Genomic DNA, 24,629 nt, shown 5'->3' with positions numbered 1-24,629 from the left:
GGTTAGAGATCACGTTGTGGCTGGTCTGCTGGACACAATTGCCAGATAAAACCTTAAGTTCAAGTGGGCAAATCAGAAGCCCTTATTCCTGGTCAGTGTCTCACTGGTTGGCCAGGCACTGTCTGCTTTCATATCCTTCTGGCCAGCGATGCATTTAAGCTGGCTGCGCTGAACAGCCTCAGGGTCATGTGGTGTCAAGGCATTGGGTAGAATCTCAGTCATCAATTCTGCGGTGAAGTGGTGCATCACCTGCCTTGAACTAGTGGCGGATTCAAGCATCTACAGTAGTTGGACACTGTGAGGACAGAATGCTGGATGGGCCAGTGGCCTGATCCAGCAGGCTCGTCTTATGTTCTTATGTATAATGGAGCTGTGGTCTAAACCACTGAGCCACAGTCTAGGGCTTGCCGATAGGAAGGTTGGCGGTTCGAATCCCTGCGATGGGGTGAGCTCCCGTTGCTCTGTCCCAGCTCCTGCCAACCTAGCAGTTTTGAAAGCATGCCAATGCAAGTAGATAAATAGGTACCGCTCTGGCGGAAAGGTCAACGGCGTTTCTGTGTGCTGCTCTGGTTTGCCAGAAGCGGCTTAGTCATGCTGGCCACATGACCCGGAAAAACTGTCTGTGGACAAACATCGGCTCCCTCGGCCAGGAAAGCGAGACGAGCGCCGCAACCCCATAGTCGCCTTTAACTGGACTTAGCCATTTAGCGGTCCTTTACCTTTTTTTAACCTTTTAATAGTATATGCTTATTTACAGCTTAACTTAGGAAACCTGGCCTTTATAAACACAGACATTATGGATAGAATTGTTTGTATTTTAAGCTAATTGATGAGATTAAGGATCTGTATGGGAATTTAAAAAAAACCCTGTGTGGATACGTTTGGCTCTGAGTTTTCCCAGAAAATTCCATTCCCATTTGGGTGGCAGGTAAGGTGGAAGGAAGGCATACAGGAATCAGCTTGCACACTTTTCCAAGTCTTGACTGTGGTCAAATCATTTCAAAGAGTGAACAGCAGTACAATTGCATTTACATTTTTTTCTTTCATTACTTTATTAACACTTACCTCCCTTGAACCATAAAAGTATTTACCACAGATATCATTTATATTTAGCTTTACAGCAATAGTAATCCAGCCATTTACTGAACATATTTTATATAAAACTGCATGTACATTTGCTTAAATATTATAAGCATGGTTTCTGAGAAGACTGTTATGTACATCGACTTAGTAGAACCATCTGCTTAATAAAAGCAGCAGCAGACAGCATCTGTTACTGCAAGAGAAGTCTTCTGCTTCGGATGCATCGTCAGCAAAACAAAAATTCTTCCTTGAATTGTCTCAGTAACAGTGAAGGCCAGATTCTGTTCATTGTCTTGTGTTCACTTAGAGGTCGCTTATCTCCAGCTTCACAGTTCATCTTCATCTGATAGGGAATCCAGATAGTCTGTATCAACATACAGGAGAAATCCTGAAAACAGGCTGTCTGCCCATGTGGGATCGGCAAAGAGACCGTTCTGATCCGTGTAGAAGATCTCAAGCCATACTTCGTCCTCTGGCTGAAGGTATATCACAGTGGACCCGGAAGCAACATCGTGGTTCCCTGTGTTGGCGTCAAATGTCTTGATCCGGAACTTCCCATTGTGAACCAGGCCAATGGCAAGGTGTTTGTTTGCCAAAGTGATGTCATAGGAGAAGTAATAGATCCCTGGGATGGCACAGATGAACTTCCCATTCGAAGGGTTGTAATGCCCTCCTTCATTGAAAAGGACTTTATTGAAAACAATTGGCAGCCTTTCCTCTGGGTAACTCGTCGTGATCCCAACAGAAAAGGCGGATTTCAGTACTATTTGCCCGCACTTACAGGTTCCTGGCAAACCTGGTTTTCCTCTGTCTCCTTTATCCCCCTTGGGACCAACGGGACCCACGGGACCCACACTGCCTTTAACACCTCCTGACCCTGTGGGTCCTTTTTTGCCAGCTTCTCCTTGGTCTCCTTTCTCCCCAGTTGGTCCTACAGGGCCCGTCTTTCCTCTTAAACCTTAAAAGAGACGAAAGACACTTAAATCCATTGATTTCAATATGTGACTTAGTTGGCTATCATCCAGTTATTATTAAACACACAAGTTATCCAGGATTATTATATACAAATGAAGTGCACAGCCAACATAGCTTTAAAGAATTCTCTTCCTTTTTTTGTCCAAGGAATATATTTCTCTGATAGCGGGACTCCCACTGTCTCCACCAAAATCTCCATACATGGGCTATCAAAGTATACAATGTTAATCTTTCCTGTTTTTAAATTTAAAATATTCATTCCCAAGAGACCAAGTTAAGTTAAGAGCTGCATCAAGTAGAATCAACTGAATGGAACAAATGCAATGAACTCCTGGCAATCAATACAAAATTAAACTAATTTGAATTATGTAGTGCTGAATACTTCCAATAAAGCATTTTGCAGGGCTGGCATTGGAATCTAGGGGTGGTATTCAACTCAGAGTAGACCTACTGAAATAAATGAACCTAACCTAGCCAGGCTTCATATTTCCTTGTGAGTAAAACTTTACTGAGCAAAACTTAGCTGAATACCACTCAGTATTATAAAATGGTTTTGATAGAGTTTTGTTTTGTTTTTTAAAAGAAAGAAGAGAATGAACACCCAGTACCTGCATTGCCTTTTTCGCCCCTTTCTCCCTTCCTGCCGTCTCGGCCATCTCGTCCTGGGATCCCAATGCGCCCGTGAGGTCCAGGTAATCCGTTATCTCCAGGAAGACCTGCAGCACCTGGCAACCCAGGTATGCTACACACGTATCTTGTAGAATAATGCTCGCCTTTAAACTGGCTGAGAAGAGGCTGCCCACTTGTACAGATGGCCAAACTTGTGACACAGAACAACGCAAACATCTTGGGTGCTGAAAAAAAATGCAATGTGTCCAGACAATCAATTTAACTTATTTAATTCAAACTTTAACAGTAGTTGATGGGCCCATGTTTAAAATATGCGCATTTATACACACATATAGGTACGTAATGACACATTTTAGGTGCACACATATCAAAATATACAAATTATGTACATCTTTATGTTCCATCAGTTAGAGTTCTCCTTGATGGCTTTATGAAAACAATTAATTTCTAAGCAATTCCTTCTAAGTAAATGTGCTAAAGATTAGGCTGTAAGCATCTTACCAACAGACTTTGTTTCATGCGGGGGGGGGGGCGGGGGGCGGAACTAAATATACTTTACCAATCTCAATAGCATATGTTATTTTAGAAGACCAAATTATTGTCACGGCTAAAAATTGGCCGCTGTTTCTTTAATGCTGGGGAGCTGGGTCAGCATGAGTCAGCAGCCTGCAGTGACTCATGCAACCTTTCACCTAATTGTATTGTAACTGTATATATGTTGGTCGGGTCTGGTTGGTTGATACTTGGTTGGTTGGTTGGAGAAAGCTGGTGGTGTTGATGTCTGTCGTTCTGCAGTTAAAGGTTTTTAAGAATAAAAGCAGAATATACTCTGCAAGGACACTCTTCGTGGAGTCTTTTGTGCCAGGCAAAGCAGGTCAGAAGCTTTGCCATATTTTTTCAAAACACTGACAGGTTATGGGCCCAGTGTTTCTGAGCATGTGCAGAGTGCAAAACGACTAACAGCATCTCAGCAGGGAGCTGGTGAGTCCTGGTGGTGTATTGAGCCAGTGCCTGTGCGTTGGAGCAGTCGTGACAAGCTGTAACTGTCTGCAGCGACGCTGGAGCGGCAAGAAGGTACCCAGCATGGGCTACTGGAGCAGCTTGACTCACTACAGGACTGCAGGTGACTCACAGAGCGGCTACATTGGTTGCAGAGCCAGGTGGAACCTGAGGGTCAACAGAGGCAGCAGCTAGAAGCCGGTGAGTGCCAGCCAGGATCATCCAGTCGGACTCTAAAGAGAGAGTCTGGAGAGATTGCTGGAGGCCCTTCTGAAGGGGCTCAGCAAGCACCAGCAGAGATGGCAGGTTTCCAGTCTTCCCAAGTTGTAAATATTGGGGGAGGCATTCTTTTTGAACTTCTCTCAGAAAGCAACTGGCTGAGTTGGTCAATAAGAATGGAGTTGTTGCTAAGGAGAGATGGACTATGGGACTTTGTTGAGACTGAGGTTTCAAGATGGGACTCTGCTGATAAAAAACGACTGGATGAAAGGGCTCGTACCCAAATTATGCTGTGTTTGAGCAACTCCCAGTTACTGCATGTTGCGAATGCCAGCACAGCGTTTGAGTGCTGGAATTTATTAAAGGCAGTGCATGTCAGAGAAACTGCTGGAACCATCATTTCTCTGACCAGAAGGCTGTTCAGGACTGTTATGAAAGAAGGTGAGAGTTTGACAACTCATCTTCAAACGCTGAAATCTCTGTTTCTACAACTACAGCAGAGAGGTAAGCGTTATGATGAAACTGATCAAACATACATTATTCTTTCGAGTTTGCCTGATAGCTGGATGCCCGTGATTAACAGCATGGAGAGTATGCGTCCCAGAGATCTGACCCTTGAGTATGTGGTTGGAAGATTGACCGAGGAAGCAGAGAGAAGGTCAGATAGACAGGCTGAACTCCAAGAGAGGAGGAGTTACAGCCGAGGGGGCCAGCAGCAGAATCTGCCAAAGGAGCAAAGTCAAGATTTGGACTTGGCCATGGCAGTGAGGAGGTGCTTTAGATGCAACCAACCAGGGCATCTCCAGCGTCAATGCAGGGCAAGACTTCCAGGAGACGACGTGGAGCAGAGACAGCAATCGACACAGAAACGTAAGCAGAAGGGGCTCTCTTCAGGGAAGAGGAACACGCATTCTGCTCAGTTTGTTTCTGCATTTTCTCGAGAGGAGAGGAAGATACCTCAAGGAACGTGGTTGCTGGACTCTGGCAGCAGCAGCATAATCTGCAACAAACGGAAGGACTTTAAGACCCTGGGGAAGCCAGTCGATGGAAAAGACTCTATCTATCTTGCTGATGGTCATAAAAGCAAGATTAATGGCCAGGGAACATGTTTCCTGCAGTGTTTGAACACTACTCTGCCAGAGACTCTGTATGTAAGCAGTTTGGACTATTGTTTACTGTCTGTAAGTTGTTTGATTAAAGCAGGGTATAGTGTTGAGTTCACGCAGGATGGTTGTCTGATAAAGAATGGAACTCAGGTATGTGGCCATGCAAAGACAGAAAATGGGTTGTATGTAATGCAAGACAAGCCTGTTAAAGCAGCCCAGGTGGTTCAAGAGAATTTGCCAGTTCATAAGGGGTGTATACATGAACTACATAGGAAACTGGGTCATGCAAATTTTCGTGTGCTTTCAGAGATGCAAAAGGTGTGCAAGAACCTAAAAGTAAAAAGCTGTAACTGTTTTTTAGACTGCAATGTATGCAAAATGGCCAAATCTAAGAGGATGCCTGTGGCTTCTAAAAGTGACAGAGTATCTAAAGAGGTTTTAGAACTTGTCCATTGTGATGTGATAGGCCCTTTTCCACAGAAGACTGAAGGGGGCGCCAGATACGCTTTTCTGGTGATAGATGATAAATCACGTTTTAGTTGGCTGTTTTTGCTAAAACAGAAGTCAGAGTGTTTCCCCACATTCAGAGAATGGGTTGCCCAAGCTGAAAGGCTCTTCAATCGCCCTGTTGTGCAGTTGCAAACAGATAGGGGCGGGGAGTTTTTGAACAAACAGTTTGGGGCATGGTTGAGACGTAAGGGGATCACTCATCGTTTAACTAACCCTTATAGTCCTGCAGAAAATGGTCTGTGTGAAAGACGTGGGGCTGTAATACAATCAGTAAAGGACTGTCTGCTAGTGGATGCAGGATTAGGTCACAACCATAGGCTGTGGGGTGAAGCTTTTCTCACAGCGAACTTCCTGATAAATAGAACCTGGTCTAGCTCTATAAAGGATATTCCTTATCGTGTGTTGTTTGGGAAAGAACCAGAGTGGACGATGCTCCATAATTGGGGTTCTTGGGCACATGTAAATATCCCCAAAGCTCAGCGCCAAAAAGGGGGTGCTAGAGCACAGAGACTGCGTTTTGTGGGATATCAGTCCTATGGCAAAGGGTGGCGTTTCAATTTATGCCCAGGACGCGTGGTTTTGTCACGAAGTGCAGACTTCGCTGACCAGGACAGGTGGACCATGATCCACGCGAACCCAGATTGCCTACTGCCCCTGCAAGTAAGAGAGGAGGTTTCTTCTCAGCCATTGGCAACACAGGAGCAGGATGAGGAGGAGGCACAGATTTCCCCAAAAGATGTGGCAATAGATGATACTTCTTCTCCAGAGGTAGAGGAAGAAGAGCCAGAGATAAGTGAGCAGGAAGAAGTAATTTTGCCTAGACGTTCTCAGCGTTCAAACAAGGGTGTACCTCCTCAGCGTTTGACCCTAGGAGTGAGAGCATGTAATATGAATTGTATAGAGCCACAAAGTTATGATGAAGTCTTAAACTTACCCCCTGGGGAACGTGCTTTGTGGCAACAAGCTATGAAAGAAGAAATGGACTCTTTTAAACGAAACAAAGTGTTTGAGGTCATAGTGCCGCCACCTGGTGGCAGAGTGGTGTCATGCAAGTGGGTCTACAAAAGAAAAACCCTTGCATCGGGGGAGCCACGTTTCAGAGCCAGATTAGTAGCCAGAGGGTTCACTCAGATTAAAGGGGAGAGCTATGACGAAGTGTTTTCTCCCACTTTAAGGAGTGAAACTTTTCGTTTAATGCTTTCCATTGCTGCTGTAAGAAAACTAGCAGTCCACCATTTTGATGTTGATGCTGCATATTTGCATGCAAATTTAGACCATGAAGTGTTAATGAGACAACCCCCAGGTTTTGAAGAGAGCAATGGTGCAGTCTGGCGTTTGAAAAAGGCTGTTTATGGACTCAAACAAAGTGGAAGATGTTGGAACCAATGTTTAAATCAAGCCCTTGTAAAACTAGGTTTTAAAAAGAGTGTGGCTGATCCATGCCTGTACACCAAGGGGACAGGCGACAAATATCTAATGCTCTTAGTCTTTGTAGATGATTTGCTTGTAGCAGGGAGTTCCACAGATGAAATCCAGAAGCTCACAAGTCAGCTGGAAAAGAGGTTTAAGCTTAAAGCCTTGGGGCCTGTAAGCAATTACTTGGGAGTAGAAGTAAGGCGAGAAGCTGATGGAAGCTTTCTATTGAGCCAGAAAGAGAAAATTAATCATCTGATAGAGCAGTTTGGTATGGAAAACTGCAAACCAGTTCAAACTCCCATGATACCAGATTTCACAAAGATAGTGTGTGATGATGAATTTGATCAGCCTGAGTTGTATCACTCAAAAATAGGATCACTGCTGTATTTAAGCCAGTGGTCAAGGCCAGACATTGCATGTGCTACAAATGTTCTGAGCCAACGTGTATCTAAACCCAGTACTGTTGATTGGTGTGGTTTGAAAAGGCTTATCCGATATCTAAAGGGGACAGCAAGTGTATGTTTAAAGATATCTAGTACACAAGATGAGAGGCTAGAGGTATTTGTTGATGCAGACTGGGGGAGCTGCGTAACTACCAGAAAATCTACAAGTGGAATGGTTGTGATGTTTGCCAATTCCATAATTGGATGGCGGTCCAAGAAACAAGGATTTGTAGCAGCTTCATCCTGTGACGCAGAATATGGGAGCCTGTCTCTAGCATGCAATGAAATTGTGTGGTTTATACAGATTCTAAAAGATCTAGATTGTAAAGTAGATTTGCCTATCCAAGTGTATGAAGATAGTCAATCATGCATTGCATTAGCGGGCTCAGAAATGATGAAATCCACATCAAAACATATTGCCATCCGTTATGCAAATGTTAGAGATTGTGTACAGAATGGGTTAATCAAACTGGAGTATTGTCAATCACAAGATAATATTGCTGATTTGTTTACCAAGCCTTTGCCAGCAACATGTCATAAGGAATTGTTGAAAAAACTGGGTTTATGTATATAGTATATGTATGTTTTGTTTTCTGTTGGAGTTTTTGCATTTAAAGAAACAGAAGGGGTGTCACGGCTAAAAATTGGCCGCTGTTTCTTTAATGCTGGGGAGCTGGGTCAGCATGAGTCAGCAGCCTGCAGTGACTCATGCAACCTTTCACCTAATTGTATTGTACCTGTATATATGTTGGTCGGGTCTGGTTGGTTGTTACTTGGTTGGTTGGTTGGAGAAAGCTGGTGGTGTTGATGTCTGTCGTTCTGCAGTTAAAGGTTTTTAAGAATAAAAGCAGAATATACTCTGCAAGGACACTCTTCGTGGAGTCTTTTGTGCCAGGCAAAGCAGGTCAGAAGCTTTGCCATATTTTTTCAAAACACTGACAATTATGTGCAGTTGCAGGAGGCCCACTTACTGTATTTGCTTGGCAGGCAATTTGGGCCTCAACCTTAAAAACGTTATTTTCCATGGGCAATTTACCACGGTGCTCTTGCGAAAATATATATCTTGCATTAAGAAAAAAGATTTGACAGCTCTGCTCCTGAAAAACATTACACATGTATGAATATGTGACTTGTGACAACCAATTTATGCCAGCTTTTACTTTTGGAAGAGAAGGTTATGCCTGGCAACGCTATACAGCAAAAGGATGGGATGGCAGGGAACAGAAAATTGACAGAAAATCTGCGTTAAGTCATCTGGCAATCTGCAAAACACAAGTAAACCATTTCCATTTTAGGAACCCATAAATAACATGGTGGCAGGAGGGTCGTGGAAGAGTTAGGAACCCCCAACCACCTGTTCGGGGCTGGCCCAAGAGATTTTGCTGCCTAAACTGGAGTCAAGTGGCCCCCTTCCACACCATATGGCCTCAATTCCTGCTGTACCATTCAGACACCAATTCTTGTCTGTGCTCCATGTTGCTGCCAGAAACCAGTTGCTTGACTCTGCTGCCGGGCCTGTGTAGCCCTACCCCACACTGCTTTCTTCTGCTGCAAACTGCACCCTGCCCACTGCTCTGCAGCTGTTAGGGGTGGAGTGGGGTCCTCAGCCCAGCATCTTCCCACACACATCCAGCTCGGCCCTAAGACACAGAGCAATCAGCCGCCTTGCAAACTTGCCAAAGCAAGAGGTGGCATTTTGCCTGCATTTTGTACATGATGCCAAGAAAAAATACAGAAATATGAATGTAGCTGGACGTTGTTTTCATTGTTTTCCTTTTCTTTCTGTAAAATTGACACTAAAATAATTAATGTATGTGCCAGCAAAAACATTACAAAATACACACCGGTTACTAGAGCCAACACAATCTGTCAAGGATCAACTTGGAGAAATGGTGAACAGCTTGTAGAGCACCCTTCTGCATAATAACTTATGCAGATGGACTTCTGACAAGTGATGGGCTGCACCTCACAAGGGTTGGGACGAATGCTTTTGCCAAGAATCTCAAAAACCTCATCAGGAGGGCTTTAAACTGACTTATGTGAGGGAGGGAGACAGTGGTCCTGAAGATGTCTACCAAGTCTACCAAGTGCTGAAGATGATCACCCAAATGTCAAGGACCAAATGGAGCAACCAGCACGCAGACTTAGTGGTGGGAGGAAAAAATCCTTAAATAAGAGACATGGGGGAATGATCAATGGTCTTCACTGTCTGTATACTAATGCACAGAGCATGGGAAATAAACAAGATGAACTTGAGCTCTTGGTACAGCAAACTAAATATAATAGTTATCACTGAAACCTGGTGGGATGAGTCTCATGATTGGAATGTAGTAATAGAGGGATACAATCTATTTTGGAGAAATAGACCAAACAGGAAAGGAGGAGGAGTGGCATTATATATCAGAGATGTGTATACCTGTGAAGAGATCCAGCATTTAAAACTTCAAAGCCAAATTGAGAGTATCTGGGTCAAAATAAAAAAACAACAACAGTGATCTCATTGTGGGAGTTTACTATAGACCCCCAAGCCAAACTGAGGACACAGATGATGCCTTTCTGGAACAGATGGCCAACCATTCAAAAGGAAGTGAGATAGTAGTAATGGGGAATTTCAACTATCCTGATATTTGTTGGATGTCAATCTCAGCCAAGAGCATAAGGTTGAACAGATTCTTCACTGGCCTTGCAGACAATTTCATTGTCCAGAAAGTGGGAGAAGCAACAAGAGGATCAGCCATTTTAGATCTGGTCCTCACCAATAGTGATGACCTGGTTAGTGAGGTAGAAGTGGCAGGATCATTAGGTGGGAGTGATCATGCTCTTCTGGAGTTTATTATACAGTGGAAAGGAGCAACCAAGCATAGTAAGACTCAAATTCTAGACTTTAGGAAAGCCGACTTCAGAAAACTTAGGGCAACGCTGGGTGAGATCCCATGGACAGCAATTCTAAAAGGGAAGGGAGTTCATGATGGGTTGGGAGTTTGTTAAAAGGGAGATATTAAAAGCACAACTTCAGGCAATACCAATGAGATGGAAACATGGAAGATGCCTAAAGAAGCCAGGGTGGCTATCTAAAGAACTTTTAACTGAGTTATGATTTAACAGGGATATGTACAAAAAATGGAAAAAGGGGGAAACCACCAGAGAGGAATTCAAACAAATAGCCAGCATGTGCAGAGACAAAGTCAGAAAAGCGAAAGCACAGAATGAATTCAGGCTTGCTAGAGAGGTTAAAAGCAACAAAAAGGGCTTTTATGGATATGTCCATAGCAAAAGGAAGAACAAGGAAACAGTGGGGTCACTTAGAGGAAAAGATGGTGAAATGCGAACAGGGGACAGAGAAAGGGCAGAACTCCTCAATGCCTTCTTTGCCTCAGTCTTCTCCAAAAAAGAAAACAATGCCCGACCTGAAGAATATGGAGCAGTTGATTCAGCAGGGGAAACACAGCCCAGAATAAGTAAGGAGGTAGTACGAGAATACTTGGCTAGTTTAGATGTATTCAAGTCTCCAGGGCCAGATGAACTACATCCAAGAGTATTAAAAGAACTGGCAGAGGTGATTTCAGAACTACTGGAAGTAATCTTTGAGAATTCCTGGAGAACAGGCGAAGTCCCAGCAGACTGGAGGAGGGTAAATGTTGTCCCTATATTCAAAAAGGGGAAAAGGGAGGACCCAAACAAATACCACCCATTCAGCCTGACATCAATACCAGGAAAGATTCTAGAGCAGATCATTAAGCAAACGGTCTGTGAGCAGCTAGAAGAAAACGCTGTGATCACTAAAAGTCAGCATGGGTTTCTAAAAAAAATGGGTCATGTCAGACTAATCTGATTTCATTTTTTGACAGAATTACAAGTCTGGTAGATGAAGGGGATGCTGTGGATGTAGCCTATCTTGATTTCAGCAAGGCCTTCGACAAGGTGCCCCTTGATATTCTTGTAAAGAAGCTGGTAAAATGCGGGCTAGCCAATGCTACCATTCAGTGGATTTGTAACTGGCTGACTGACCGAACCCAAAGGGTGCTCATCAATGGCTCCTCTTCATCCTGGAGAGAAGTGACTAGTGGGGTGCCACAGGGTTCTGTCTTGGGCCCAGTCTTATTCAACATCTTTATCAATGACTTGGATGATGGGCTTGAGGGCATCCTGATCAAGTTTGCAGATGACACCAAATTGGGAGGGGTGGCTAATACCCCAGAGGACAGGATCACACTTCAAAAGGACCTTAACAGATTAGAGAACTGGGTCAAAGCAAACAAGATGAATTTTAACAGGGAGAAATGTAAAATACTACACTTGGGCAAAAAATATATATGAAAGGCACAAATACAGGATGGGTGACACCTGGCTTGAGAGCAGTACATGTGAAAAGGATCTAGGAGTCTTGGTAGACCACAAATTTGACATGAGTCAACCGTGTGATGTAGCAGCTAAAAAAGCCAATGCAATTCTGGGCTGCATCAATATATATAGCATCTAGATCAAGGGACGTAATAGTACCACTGTATTCTGCTCTGGTCAGACCTCACCTGGAGTACTGTGTCCAGGTCTGGGCACCACAGTTCAAGAAGGATACTGACAAGCTGGAATGTGTCCAGAGGAGGGCAACCAAAATGGTCAAAGGCCTGGAAACGATGCCTTATGAGGAATGGCTTAGGGAGCTGCGTATGTTTAGCCTGGAGAAGAGAATGTTAAGGGGTGATATGATTGCCATGTTCAAATATACCAAAGGATGTCATATAGAGGAGGGAGAAAGGTTGTTTTCTGCTGCTCCAGAGAAGCGGACACGGAGCAATGGATTCAAACTACAAGAAAGAAGATTCCACCTAAACATTAGGAAGAACTTCCTGACAGTAAGAGCTGTTTGGCAGTGGAATTTGCTGCCAAGGAGTGTGGTGGAGTCTCCTTCTTTGGAGGTCTTTAAGCGGAGGCTTGACAGGCATATGTCAAGAATGCTTTGATGGTGTTTCCTGCTCGGCAGGGGGTTGGACTGGATGGCCCTTGTGGTCTCTTCCAACTCTATGATTCTATGAAATCTTTTGGAATCTGCTGTTGGTCTCTCTGCCCTCTGCCCTGTCAGGCTCCATGGGCACCAGCTGCCATTGCACTGATTGCTCCCTTGCCTCAGGATTAGGATCTTTGGCCGGGTACATATCCAAACAGGGCCCTTTGGTTGGAATCAATCAGATGAGCACCTTCAGCAATGGCAGCTCACTTGTCCGCCAGCCTCTCAAAGCTCTGGTTCCACAATCTAACTAATTCCCAGTATACAATACTCCCTCCCCTCATAAAATTGCTTAAAGTCATTTGATCACATAATAGGCAAATAATATCATCAAAAGTATTTTGGCATGTAGACCTGAGTTTGAACAAGTTGGTTGTATTTTTCTTGAATCAGGCACCACAGAAGTTGGAAGTTAGCTGTCCTGTCAACTGCTTTCAAACATGTGAAATACAAATGTCTGAAATGTCAAATATTTTCTATAGCAAATACAGAACTCCCGCCAAATTTTACTTATGAAAACAGTCATTCAAACTGTTTTTAAAGTGGCACGACTACAGTGACATTTCTACATCTCAGTTCTAGAATGCTGGAGATGGGACAACTTTACTGGTCATTAAAATTAAAAGCAGTAAAATTGAATATAATGGATGCATCATGGGCTCTTGTGCAGTTCTCCCTTGCAGGCTTAAGTGACACTAAAATCTGATCAGCTGTTGTAGCCGAAACGAGAATTAATGGTTTTGCTGCAGGAGGTACCACTTAATACAGATGAAGTTGTAGACCAAACAATCTTTGTTCCCTACTCATGCTATAGGAAGGAATATAGAGCAACAGATCCAGTGCATGACTCACAACATATGCAAGGAATCTTGCTGTTGTTTTTTAAAGTTGATGGTTTGGCAAAACCAGCTAAGCAAAAAAATATTCTGCATTGTGTGCTTCAGTTTCTCTCGTGGGTGAGAAATCCAGTGTTTGAAGTGCTTGGCTTCCTTTGTATGAGATAGCATTGGAGAGTTATAGTCTATTTTTTTCTTTATTAACAAATATTTGTTTTATTTACAAATATTGAAGCACAATCTGTTGGAAGGGGACTCATCAAATCAGGCAGCAAAGCTGCTCATCCTGCACCAGATTCCCTCCATCAAAGTCTACAGCGCTCCAACTCTGCACTCTAGTCTTAGTCAACACTTGCTAAGGTCTCAGCCTACCCCTGACGCTCCCTGATTTCAACTGCAAAACTGCATTCATGCTATTTCTCTTTCCCCTTTATTAGATGAAAATTGCCGGCTTCCTAAAAATCCGGTTTTTTTGAAAGCAGAAATTGTAGCTCTGAAACAACTAGAGGCTAGCGAAAGTTTCATGGATATCAAGAAACATGGTGGTACTTTTGTGAAAGTCCCTGAACACTCATCAGCTGCCCATTTATTCACAGTAAGCACAGCATTCCAGACACAGTTGTATAACATGGTTTTGCCTGTTAATGTCCCAGCACCTTCTCTTTTAGTCTGCGGTGCAAATTCCATCTGTATCTCTAGAAGTGCTTTCCTGAAACCACATTCCTTCAGCTGACAAAAACACTTTCCCCTACGTACCTGTAGTTTAGCATACACTTGCGTTCTCACTCTAGAATGCTGATAAAGACTAACTGAACTTCCTGTGCCACAAATGAGTCAACAATACCCATGTGTGTTTTGGGGTCCTTGCAGACGACCGCAGTGCCTGGAAACAGACAATCAGGTCATGTAGCCAGAGCAGTGACCAGAGAAGAAATGACCGCTGGGAGGAGTGCAGAGAGCAGAAACACCATGGTGCATCTGTAGCAGCAATACTGGATGCCTTCACCTGCCCTAGCTGCAACAAAACATGTCTTTTCCTGTGTTGGTCTCTACAGCTACAGCAGGCCTGCACCTTCCAACAGTTTGACATCTCCTCTGAAGGTGCACTCCTCCATTGTCTACTCAATTCTAATGCCAAAGAGTTGGCTGAATAAGATTTCAAAGATATGTGCTTCCTTGCCTCTTCCCATAACTAGCTGAAGCATTTTAAATTATGCATCACTACTCTTGAGCTACCCCTCCCTGCATGCACATTTTATACAATTCACATAACTTCCCCTTTCTTGGTGCAGAATTTGGGGTTCCTTTGTGTCTGCCTGACCCTGGCACCAATGATAGAACTACCGGTATGTATGCTTCAAGGGGGAAATATGTGAACAATAATGTAAAGGATGGCAAAGAAGATAGATAAAATATTATATTTTCAGATTTGTTGTGTGGATTTGGAACACAATACTTAACATCTGGTAATAGCCATTAATCACAGTAAAGTAATTATGACATGGTGGCACAAATATATTTTTTGCATTGTCGCTTGCTAGAGTGATTCATACAGACCACCAAAGAGCTGGCATAAGCTCATGACATTCTGTCACTGAACCTTTGGGCTGAAGTCAAGGCAGAGACAATTAATTTTTTCACCTTATTGGTATTCCATTATGTTGCCATCCAGTTCTGTGGTTATGGATTTTTTCAAAAGCCAGAGGGAACCCAACATCACTCAAACCACAAAAGACTTGCTGACAGAGTCTGCAGGACATTGAACTTCCACCTCATTCAAATGCTACAATTTTTCTCTACACTGGGGGATGTCTGCCAAGTTAAGTGTGAATTCCAAATATTATGGATAAGTCATATAAGCAAAACTTCAACTGACAGCTTTGTCAGGAAAGAGGATAAACAATGAAAGATTTAAGGAGCAAATCATTGTCCAGTAAGAGAAAAGATCCAATTCTATGCATGGATTGTGCAAAAGCAGAGAATGGTGTGAAAACAGAAACATGTCTGCTTTGGCATGAACAATATGCCCAGTGTCATCCTGATGCTTAGGCACCGATTAAAGTAAGAAAGAGGAAAGTCTCTTGTCCCCACCATCATTTGATTGAATTCCGCCTCTTCAGGTGTGTATTCTGTAACATGCCATTGATGCAGTAACTGCACATTAGTGGTGGGTTTATACTGGACCATCTACACATAAAGATAAAGGTAAAGGAACCCCATACCATTTGGTCCAGTCGTGTTATTGGCCGAGGGAACCGGCATACAGCTTCCAAGTCATGTGGCCAGCATGACAAAGCCACTTCTTGTGAACCAGAGCAGCACACAGAAACGCCTTTTACCTTCCTGCTCTAGCTGTACCTATTTATCTACTTGCACTTTGACGTGCTTTCGAACTGCTAGGTTGGCAAGAGCTGGGACCAAGCAACTGGAGCTCACTGCGTTGCGGAGATTCAAACTGCCAACCTTCTGATTGGCAAGCCCTAGGCTCTGTGGCAGGGCTGTCTCAAGCTGGTCGGGTGCCCTGGCGCCGAGATTGCTCTGGCGCCCCCGCCCTGGTGGGCGGGCGCAGCGCGCAGCACGGCTTTGCCGTGCAGCGCCCTCCTGCCGGCCCAGTGCCCGGGCGCCCCGCGCCACTGAGACTACCCCTAGAGCCGGGTCTGCTCTGTGGTTTAACCCACAGCGCCACCCGCGTCCCATATCCACACATAATTCTGCTTTATTAGTTGTTTTGCGATGCTTCACCAATGTTAGTGTATTATCACCATCTGGAAGGGTGCGCTTGCCCCATATAGCACAACGAAAACAGAACAGAACCCACCCACTCCAGAACTTTGTGATATAAAACGTTGCACAACTTTAGCAGGAAGTTACAGGACATGCACGGATGGGGAACGAAGTCTGCCCTGAACCATTTGCATGCACAAAAAACATTGAAAGTGAGATCACATATAACCGCCCCAGTACCATATTGAGCATTTTGCAAAATGCAAGTAGATAAATAGGAACCGCTATAGCGGGAAGGTAAACGGCGTTTCCATGTGCTGCTCTGGTTTGCCAGAAGCGGCTTTGTCATGCTGGCCCCATGACCTGGAAGCTATACGCCGGCTCCCTCGGCCAATAATGCGAGATGAGCGCGCAACCCCAGAGTCGGTCACGACTGGACCTAATGGTCAGGGGTCCCTTTACCTTTACCATATTGAGCACAAATCATCACAAACCCACAATAAAAAGGATGTCTTAAAGAGAACTATGAAGCACAATGAGGCCAATAGAATGAAACAAAGCATTGTAATGGCTTTCAAGTATGGCGGCATTCTCTCCAAGATTTTATTTAGCTAATACCTAAAATGCTTCCTCAATAGATACTCATGGCTAGAACATACCGGTACTTGCCACATAAGTCACTGGTGCCTATTAACTGCCAGTTATCTGACAAACCCCACTGGCTAATGGAACCATTTTGGCACATGGAATGAAGCCAGCGCTGAAGCGGGTTGGCAGGGGCTTCAATGCCATATTGACTTTGGGGAGACGTGATGGTGCTTAAAATCTGTGATGAGGAAGATATGTTGATGGGCTGCCCCTCCCACCACTCAGCCTCAGCCAGAATGGTCAGTGGCCATGTATCAAACAATATTTGAAGAGCCACAGGTTTTCCACCACCACTTTAAATATATTCTGTCTTGGTGTTTCTATGGTCCTCATCCTGCTCTGTAAATACCGGTAAACCAAATGAATGAGACAGTGCAAGCCTTTATGCTCTCTCATCACAAGGAAACTGACAGCGTTCACAAAAAAGCTGCTCTGGAAAGGGAGAATAAACAGGTATCAAAAGCTGAGCTTGATATATAATATTGGTATCCTGATCCTAAGCACATTTATTTGGGTGGAAACCCCATTCTTTTCAGTAAAATAAATTTACTTTTAGGTATGCATGCTTAAGACTACAGGCCAGCAGTCAGAATTTCTGTGTATTAAGATTTGACACATGCACAACATGTGAATGACAAGTCCAAGACTCTTCAAAGTGATTCATGATCCTGCCACTACTAGGAGCACAACATTCTTGCATCCTCCAAGTTTAACGGTTAAAGTAGGGGCACTCTTAGCACATGAGTTTGCGGGGCTGGGCATAAGATTCAAGCACCTCAGAGAAGTGGCTTGGCAGGCAGTGGCTGGATCTACGCTACCTGGTATCCAAGTACCATAAGCAGAAATTGGGAGTTAAGATGTTCATGCAAGCATATCACATGGCGTGCAACCAGATGATGAAAACAGCAAGGCAAAGCAAGGCACTGTTGCCAGAGTGGGGCCAATGGGTGCACTTCCCTGGCTAGAGCCCGGCTTTGCCCACTCTATAATAATAATTTTGCTATTTATACCCCACACATCTTACTGGGTTGCCCCAGCCACTCTGGGCAGCTTCCAAAACATATGAAAACACAATAAAACATTAAACTTTTTTTTTTAAAAAAAAACCCTTCCCTATACAGGATTGCCTTCAGACGGCTGGGGTGTGTGTGTGTTGTACTCTTCAATATTTCACCGATGTAAATAGGCACAGCCTAAGCATAGCTGTCAAGTTTTCCCTTTTCTCGCGAGGAAGCCTATTCAGCATAAGGGAATTCCCCTCAACAAAAGGGAGAACTTGACAGCTATGATCCTAAGGAAAAGTGGGACATTCTGGGATCCAATCAGAAACCGGGATGGCTTCTCTAAATCAGGGACGTCCCTGGAAAATAGGGACACCTGGAGGGTCTGCAACTGAGACACACCCTGAAATGAATTAAAAGTGACTAAGGCCAGGCACATGTCTTATGGAACTATTTGGAGGTATCATTGATTTGCTTTTGTACCTGTTTTGAAGCAGTTCTGGTTTGAATCCTATTTATAGGTCTGGACAATGCATCCAATTGCTTCAAGCTGTGCAATATTGATACCTGCAATACATTCTCCCCACCCTTTCCATACCCCTTCAGCAGAGAGGGAATCTGTGTGTCAAAGAGGAGGGACCTAGGCTGGGAAAATTGCAAGAGAACAAACCTCATAACCTATGGCAAATTTAGTGGGGAATCTGAATAAACTGTGGAAGCTGTGGAAGTTCCTCAGAAAGCTTATGGAGTTGAAGAGTTATGTGTGTGCATAAGGAGGAAGTGAATGAATGGAAACAATCATTTGAATGATTAGTTCTTTGTAAGTCAACGCCAGCTAAGGAAAGTTGCTTAGGAATAACACATGGCTGCTCCCCAGAAGCTGCTCCATTTGGAAGCTGAAGAGAGCCTTCTCAAAGCATTCATGTCATGTCCTCAATGAGATCATAGGAGACATTGGCAGCTATGAAGAATTAGTGGTATCTGGAACTAACCTAGGCAGCAACCAGCTAAATTGTCATCTGCCTCTGGACATGAACAGGAAAAAAAATACTGCGCATGAACACAAAGAAAACTCAGGGCTCCCAAGCTTAGAAAACTGCTGCACTACCGCCACATTAAATATAATCTAGAGTCTAGAGCACTGGTCTCCCACCTTTTCAGGCCCAGAACCCATATTTAACACAAACATGCATTTGGGGACTCTCTTAATCCCCCCCCCAATGTATTTGTAGTGTACGGTGGTTGTGCTGCTGTAGCAGCTCTCTGTAGATCAGTGAGTAGATCCCAACCCATCCACCAAAGACCAATGATCCAAAGCCTTAAAGCCATTTTTAGACTTTGGATGGTGGTGGTATTAAGAGCTGAGTGAAATAAGATCTAGGTACTAAGCCAAAAGTTGCGAGTTTATGAGTTTTATCAACACCAGGCCTGATATTAAAAATGTGAGTTTCATAAGAAGAGCCTTCTGGGTCAGGCTGGTGGCATATCTGGCCTAGCTTCCTATTCTCACAGTGGCCAACCAGATGCTTGTGAGAAGCCAGTAGGCAGGACCTGAGCACAACAGAACCTTCCCCATTTCCTGCTGCTGATATTCAGAGGTTTATTGCCTCCAGTAGTTGAAGTAGCCTTGTTGTAGGGTTAAGGACAACAAACCAGAGAGAGCCTGCTCTTTAGGGCTAAATCGGAACAAATGCTGATCCAGAGGAAACCCAAATTGCCCATTTGTTCCAACTGAGCACTAAAGAGTGGTTTTCCCCGTGGGAAAACTGCAGGACAAGAGGAAGTATCAATTTGTTGCCCTGCTGAGGGCTTGCTTTATTGTAGAGCTCTAAACATGCATATCAATAAAACATGCTATCAATGAAACACTGTATCGGATTCTACTTCCATTGCGGTTCAGTCCCTATGTCTATACATCCTCACACAAGATATAATTTCCCAGACAATTGCTGTTATCCGCCTGTCTCGAAAGACGATGGAAGTGTGCACCACTGTAAAGTCAAACAACTGGAGAGTTACAGCACCTGCTGTGGCTGTGGAGACCAATATGGGAGAGACATGTTATATTGCATTTAGGGCAGGTGAAGGTGCCTGGTTTTGCTACTACAGATGCACCATGGTGTTTCAATAATATAGCAGGCAGTTGAAGAATTTGCACAAGTATACTCAGAGGATCATTGGATAACTAGTTACTGCCATACCTCCAGCAAAGAAAGCATGATACCTTAATGTCTCTCTTTTTCTAATATTCCTTACTCATATTTTTTTGGGGGGGGGAGGAGACCAGCAAAATAAATAAATAAATAAATAAATAAATAAATAATAGCAACAATCATACAGCTGCACCAGTATAAACAGCAGTTTACCATGTTGAGGTCATTTAGACCCCTCAATGCCTTAGAGGTGCATTATTTTATTTTCCTGCCCCATTCACAGTAATTGGAATCTAATTAGCTTTAAATGAAACCTTCATTTAAAAGAAACACACATGCTGAAGCACTGCAGCACAATTGACCTCATCGCTGAAGAAGAATATACTGAGTATGAAATGAAATAGTTTGTTCGCAGAAGAGTGGCTATAGAAAATGTGAGCGTAGGAGCCAATTCCTGGAGGCTAAGGGGTCTTTGGTCCCTCCTCCCCCACATAACCTATTTGAGAGGCCTCCCCAAAATTGATGGGCATTGCCATTCAAATGGTGTGCATGCCCTGCATCATGTGATCGATTATGCGGGGTGGTGCTTACCTGCCTGCCCCCAATATTTTATTCAAGTTGGCACTCCTGATTGTACGGCAAAGCACAATACAGGCAGCATTCCAGTCACAAACACAGCAGCTTTTACAGAGTCTAACAGACAATACCAGGTCTTCCCCCTCTTCTTCCTCCTCCTTTTACTTGGCTCCATTAAGTCTCCATATGTTGACAAGAAACTGCAGGTAGCGGCAGAAATCCGAACTGCCTCTGGGGATAGCATAAGAATTTCCATGGCTCTCCTACTTGTGGTCAGGAGGAATGCTGAATCCACTCTGTTGTTGCACCTGCACTCTTCAAAATATATGGGATATAGGGCTTAAAATCTCTCCAGAGCACCATGCAACACATGGGGGCAGGGCTTTCTGGAGGTGCAGAGGGGGAGGAATCAGTGAGCCTACTCCTGAGTTCACCAGCAGAAGTTCCTTCCACTCATGTATGGGAATCTTGGGACCCAAGCTTATATTATTTCCAGTCTCAATTATTTCTCCCAGCGATATTTCTTTTGCTGGCTGCAGAAGGCAACACCACCCCGGCTGCCCACAAGGACAGAGGCTAGCCTCAATGGCCAGCTTCAGTGGGAGTCAGGGACTGGGCAGAGGAAGAATGGTGGAGACCGCCTCCCCAGCCTGACCCTTCCAGGGAGGAGGAAGAGGAAGACAGTATAGATTTACAACAGGGGGTTTGAGGGAGATCGCAGCTCAGAGGCAGAACTCATGGGAAAGCTGGGAAATCATGGGAGAGCCAGAACAACACCCAGCTGACATGTTGTCATTAGAAAGCATACCAGACTATCCATCTCCCAGAACCCGGCGAGCCTTAAAAGTAGGAGAGCAAAGAGCTCAAAGACAGAGGGCGTGTAGCAGCACCCATAGAAGTGACAAATGAGGAAGTGGGAGAGACGGAGGGTGGAGATTCACTCAGGAGAACGCCATTACCCAAGAGGCTCGGTTCTATAGCCTCTCTCTGTAAAGATTGGAATAAAAAAAGGACTGTAATAAACTTTTCCTTGTCTTTATACTTTCCTGGGCAACCAGCCGGGAGCTGCTGACAGTATCCTGACAGTAGGTGAGTTGAGGACAAGGAAAGGAGGCAGGGCTTTGAGAGAGGGGAAAAAATGGGTCATTTGGGAGAGAAGGGCCTGCAATTTCTTGATCACCCCACTCCATCACTATTCAGCCAGTTTTCCAGGCATTTATCAAGTCATAAATCTGAGCCACCCCACTTATCCCTACTTACCTGGCCAGCCCTTTTAAGGTACATCCCCACGTGGAGCTGCAAACTTGATGCAGGCCCCTTCAAGGCCTGTTGCTTATTAGTGATTTACGTAAGCAATGAAGTTTAATCTTTTAGGCTACAGACTGACCTAAAAAAAAGAGCTTGGCAGCCAACACCTGAGGATGATGACATCTTTCCATTGTATAGGGGATTTATTTTGGAGCTCCTTTCTTTAAGCTGTCATTTGCTGTCTGGTAGCTGAATTCTACCTGGCGCTTGAATGCAATTCATCCTCTTGCTACAATTAAACAGCATCTGTTCAAAAACAAAACACTGTCCTAGCAGACAAATGCTTCAATAACATACATGTCATGTGGCAGGATGAATTTCTGTCTTGAATTATCCTTTAGGGAACCAAATTAAATCTGCATTTATTTACTGCAGAAGAAAGTATGCAGAGGTGGGGGAGGGGAGACTACTAGATTTGGCAGGCCAATCACAACCATTCCAAAATCTTGTGGGTAAAAACAAGGGATGTCTAAAACAAAGACATATATGTATTTTTGCTTTGAGATAACTTCCATTGTTTTTCTGCTGCCCTCAAGACGTGTATGCATGTGAAAGGCAGAAATATCAAGGGCAGATCCATATACAGTAAATAAATACAATTTATTCACATATTTACACCTGAATTTAGATGGAGGCAGTCCAGATCTTGCAGCATGGTAATATCAAGAAGGTCTTATTCCCAACAGCAGTGCAGCATTGGAGTCTAAGACATCGTTCCCAGCTTGCCTTCAGCCAGCCTGCCCAAGATGGATCCCAGTCATTATTATTTTTTGCCTTCTTCCCAGCACACCTTGCTAAAGACTCTCTTTTCCTGTCACCTCACACCCAGTTGCTCTGGCAATCTTCCAAATCTCCTGTCTCTAGTCACACCTCAGGGCTGTTCTCTTGCATTGCCAATGGCCCTCAATAGCCCTATATTGTTTCTTAATAGCCAGGTTGTGTCGCATAGGCTAGCCCAGGAATTCCTCTGCAGCTTGTGTTTTCCCCTTCATATTCCAAATAACTAAAACCCCACCATTGATTAATTTCTAGGGATTAGGGCCCCCCTCCCGCAAGCCTAGAAAACTTCCATTCCCCAGATGTACTTTTATGTGCATCCTGATTTCTTAGTGGTGAGATATTTCAGGAGTGACACAGCCATACTCCAGGTCTGGTTGCAGTAGAATGAAAGTCACTGGAGATGGTGGTGTTCTATATGGTTAATGTTATATTTACAAACACATATAGGCAGAGCTGAACACACAGCATAATGCTCCAACAGAACATGCTCTCTGGTTAGGTTTCTTTTAAAGGTAAAGTGACCCCCTGACCGTTAGGTCCAGTCACGGATGACTCTGGGGTTGCAACACTCATCTCGCTTTACTGGCCGAGGGAGCCGGTGTACAGCTTCCAGGTCATGTGGCCAGCATGACAAAGCTGCTTCTGGCGAACCAGAGCAGCGCATGGAAACGCAATTTACCTTCCCGCCGTTTGTTCGTACCTTCCCTTACCTGTTTATCTACTTGCACTCTGATGTGCTTTTGAACTGCTAGGTTGGCAGGAGCAGGGGCCGAGCAACGGGAGCTCACCCCATCGTGGGGATTTGAACCACCGACCTTCTGATCGGCAAGCCCTAGGCTCTGTGGTTTAACCCACAGTGCCACCCGCGTCCCCTAGGTTTCTTTTTGGTGTCCCCCAAAGCCAAGGCCATATTTTTTGATTCAGCACAGACAGCAAGGCAAGCCTCTGTGTCTCTTCCTGGCCACAATTTCTCCCTCATTGCCTGCCTCAGACTCCTTCCTCCAGAAAGAGGAGGGAGGGAGGGAGGGATGAGAGCCCCCCCCCCCGGCTGGTCATGGCAGCACCTCCCCTTCCCATCCTCTTCCTCCCAAGGTGACCTATTCAGCATCTGGGGTAGATTCTCGGAAGGACCGGCTTCCATGTAGCAGTTAAGTCTATGTGCCTCTTTCACTCCCCTAGTAGCTCAGTGTGATGACAATAGTATTAGAAATATTATAGTGAGAGATTTCACCAATAGAACTGCACCACGTGTGACCCACCAAGCTACTGTAAATGCAGGTCTCCACCATGGGTTTTTTCCCCTTTTTCTTAAGCATTAACAAAACCAGAATAATTACCAAGCTTCTGGTGGGCTTTTTGGTGTGGAACATGGGTTGTAACAATACAATTTCAGCATCTTTACTGAATATAGCTTTTGGGGACTAATATCCAGCAAAACACTTCCTTACGCAACAAATCCTATTTGATAGGTTGCATAACTAGCGTTGAGCCACATTGAAGTGCAAAGGCTGCCAGTTGGAAACCAGGCATTAAGCGAGAGGAAGAAACTAACCATCGCAAATACACAATTTGACCTGTGTGGCTTATTAGCTTTGGAGTCAGGAAATTACATCATTCAGCTCTTCCTTCAGTATATGAAGTCTATATGATACAAACCAGCACATCCCTGCATGAAGAAAATGCACTGAGCAAAGCGTTTGAGGATTACGGAGAAAATTAAATAGGCTAACCATCTGTGGACCAAGGGACATCTGTTGGATCAAACAGATAGGGAATAAAAGGTTCAGAAAGCTTTATTGTATAGGATGTACATCTGTGAAAATACTTTACCCTGAACATGTTTTGGCTTATTGAGATAATATTCCATACCAAACACTTCTATAGTACTTCTGAGTGTTCAAAGTTCTTTGCTTACACCATTTCAATAATCATGGAAGAATCCTGTAAAATAAGTCAGTTTTATTATCATCCTTATATTATTATCATCCTTATATTATAATAGGGGACCCAGGTGGCGCTGTGGTTAAACCACTGAGCCTAGGGCTTGCTGATCAGAAGGTCGGCGGTTCGAATCCCTGTGACGGGGTGAGCTCCCGTTGCTTGGTCCCAGCTCCTGCCAACCCAGCAGTTTGAAAGCACGTCAAAATGCAAGTAGATAAATAGGTACCGCTACAGCAGGAAGGTAAACGGCGTTTCCGTGCGCTGTTCTGGTTCGCC

General features: G+C 44.2%; 1 protein-coding gene across 5 annotated transcripts in view; it reads right to left on the bottom strand.

The window, feature by feature from the left end:
- Positions 1-607: 607 nt before the first annotated feature.
- Positions 608-24,629, bottom strand: part of C1QTNF7 (C1q and TNF related 7) — a 46,431-nt gene continuing 22,409 nt past the window's right edge. For 4 of the 5 annotated variants that reach the window (XM_035111535.2, XM_035111536.2, XM_035111533.2 and 1 more), the window contains exons 2-3: positions 2,667-2,912; positions 608-2,041 (exon numbers count right to left, since the gene is read on the bottom strand). In XM_035111535.2, the coding sequence (XP_034967426.1) occupies positions 1,410-2,041; positions 2,667-2,904 (870 nt within the window). In that variant the 5' untranslated portion in view covers positions 2,905-2,912 and the 3' untranslated portion in view covers positions 608-1,409. The remainder of the gene's footprint in view (positions 2,042-2,666; positions 2,913-24,629) is intronic. The other variant, XM_035111534.2, reaches the window with a different exon arrangement.

This window comes from Zootoca vivipara, chromosome 9 (assembly GCF_963506605.1).
Source record: "Zootoca vivipara chromosome 9, rZooViv1.1, whole genome shotgun sequence".
Classification (NCBI taxonomy): Eukaryota; Metazoa; Chordata; class Lepidosauria; order Squamata; family Lacertidae; genus Zootoca; species Zootoca vivipara.
This window is presented reverse-complemented; position numbering and strand designations above follow the sequence as displayed.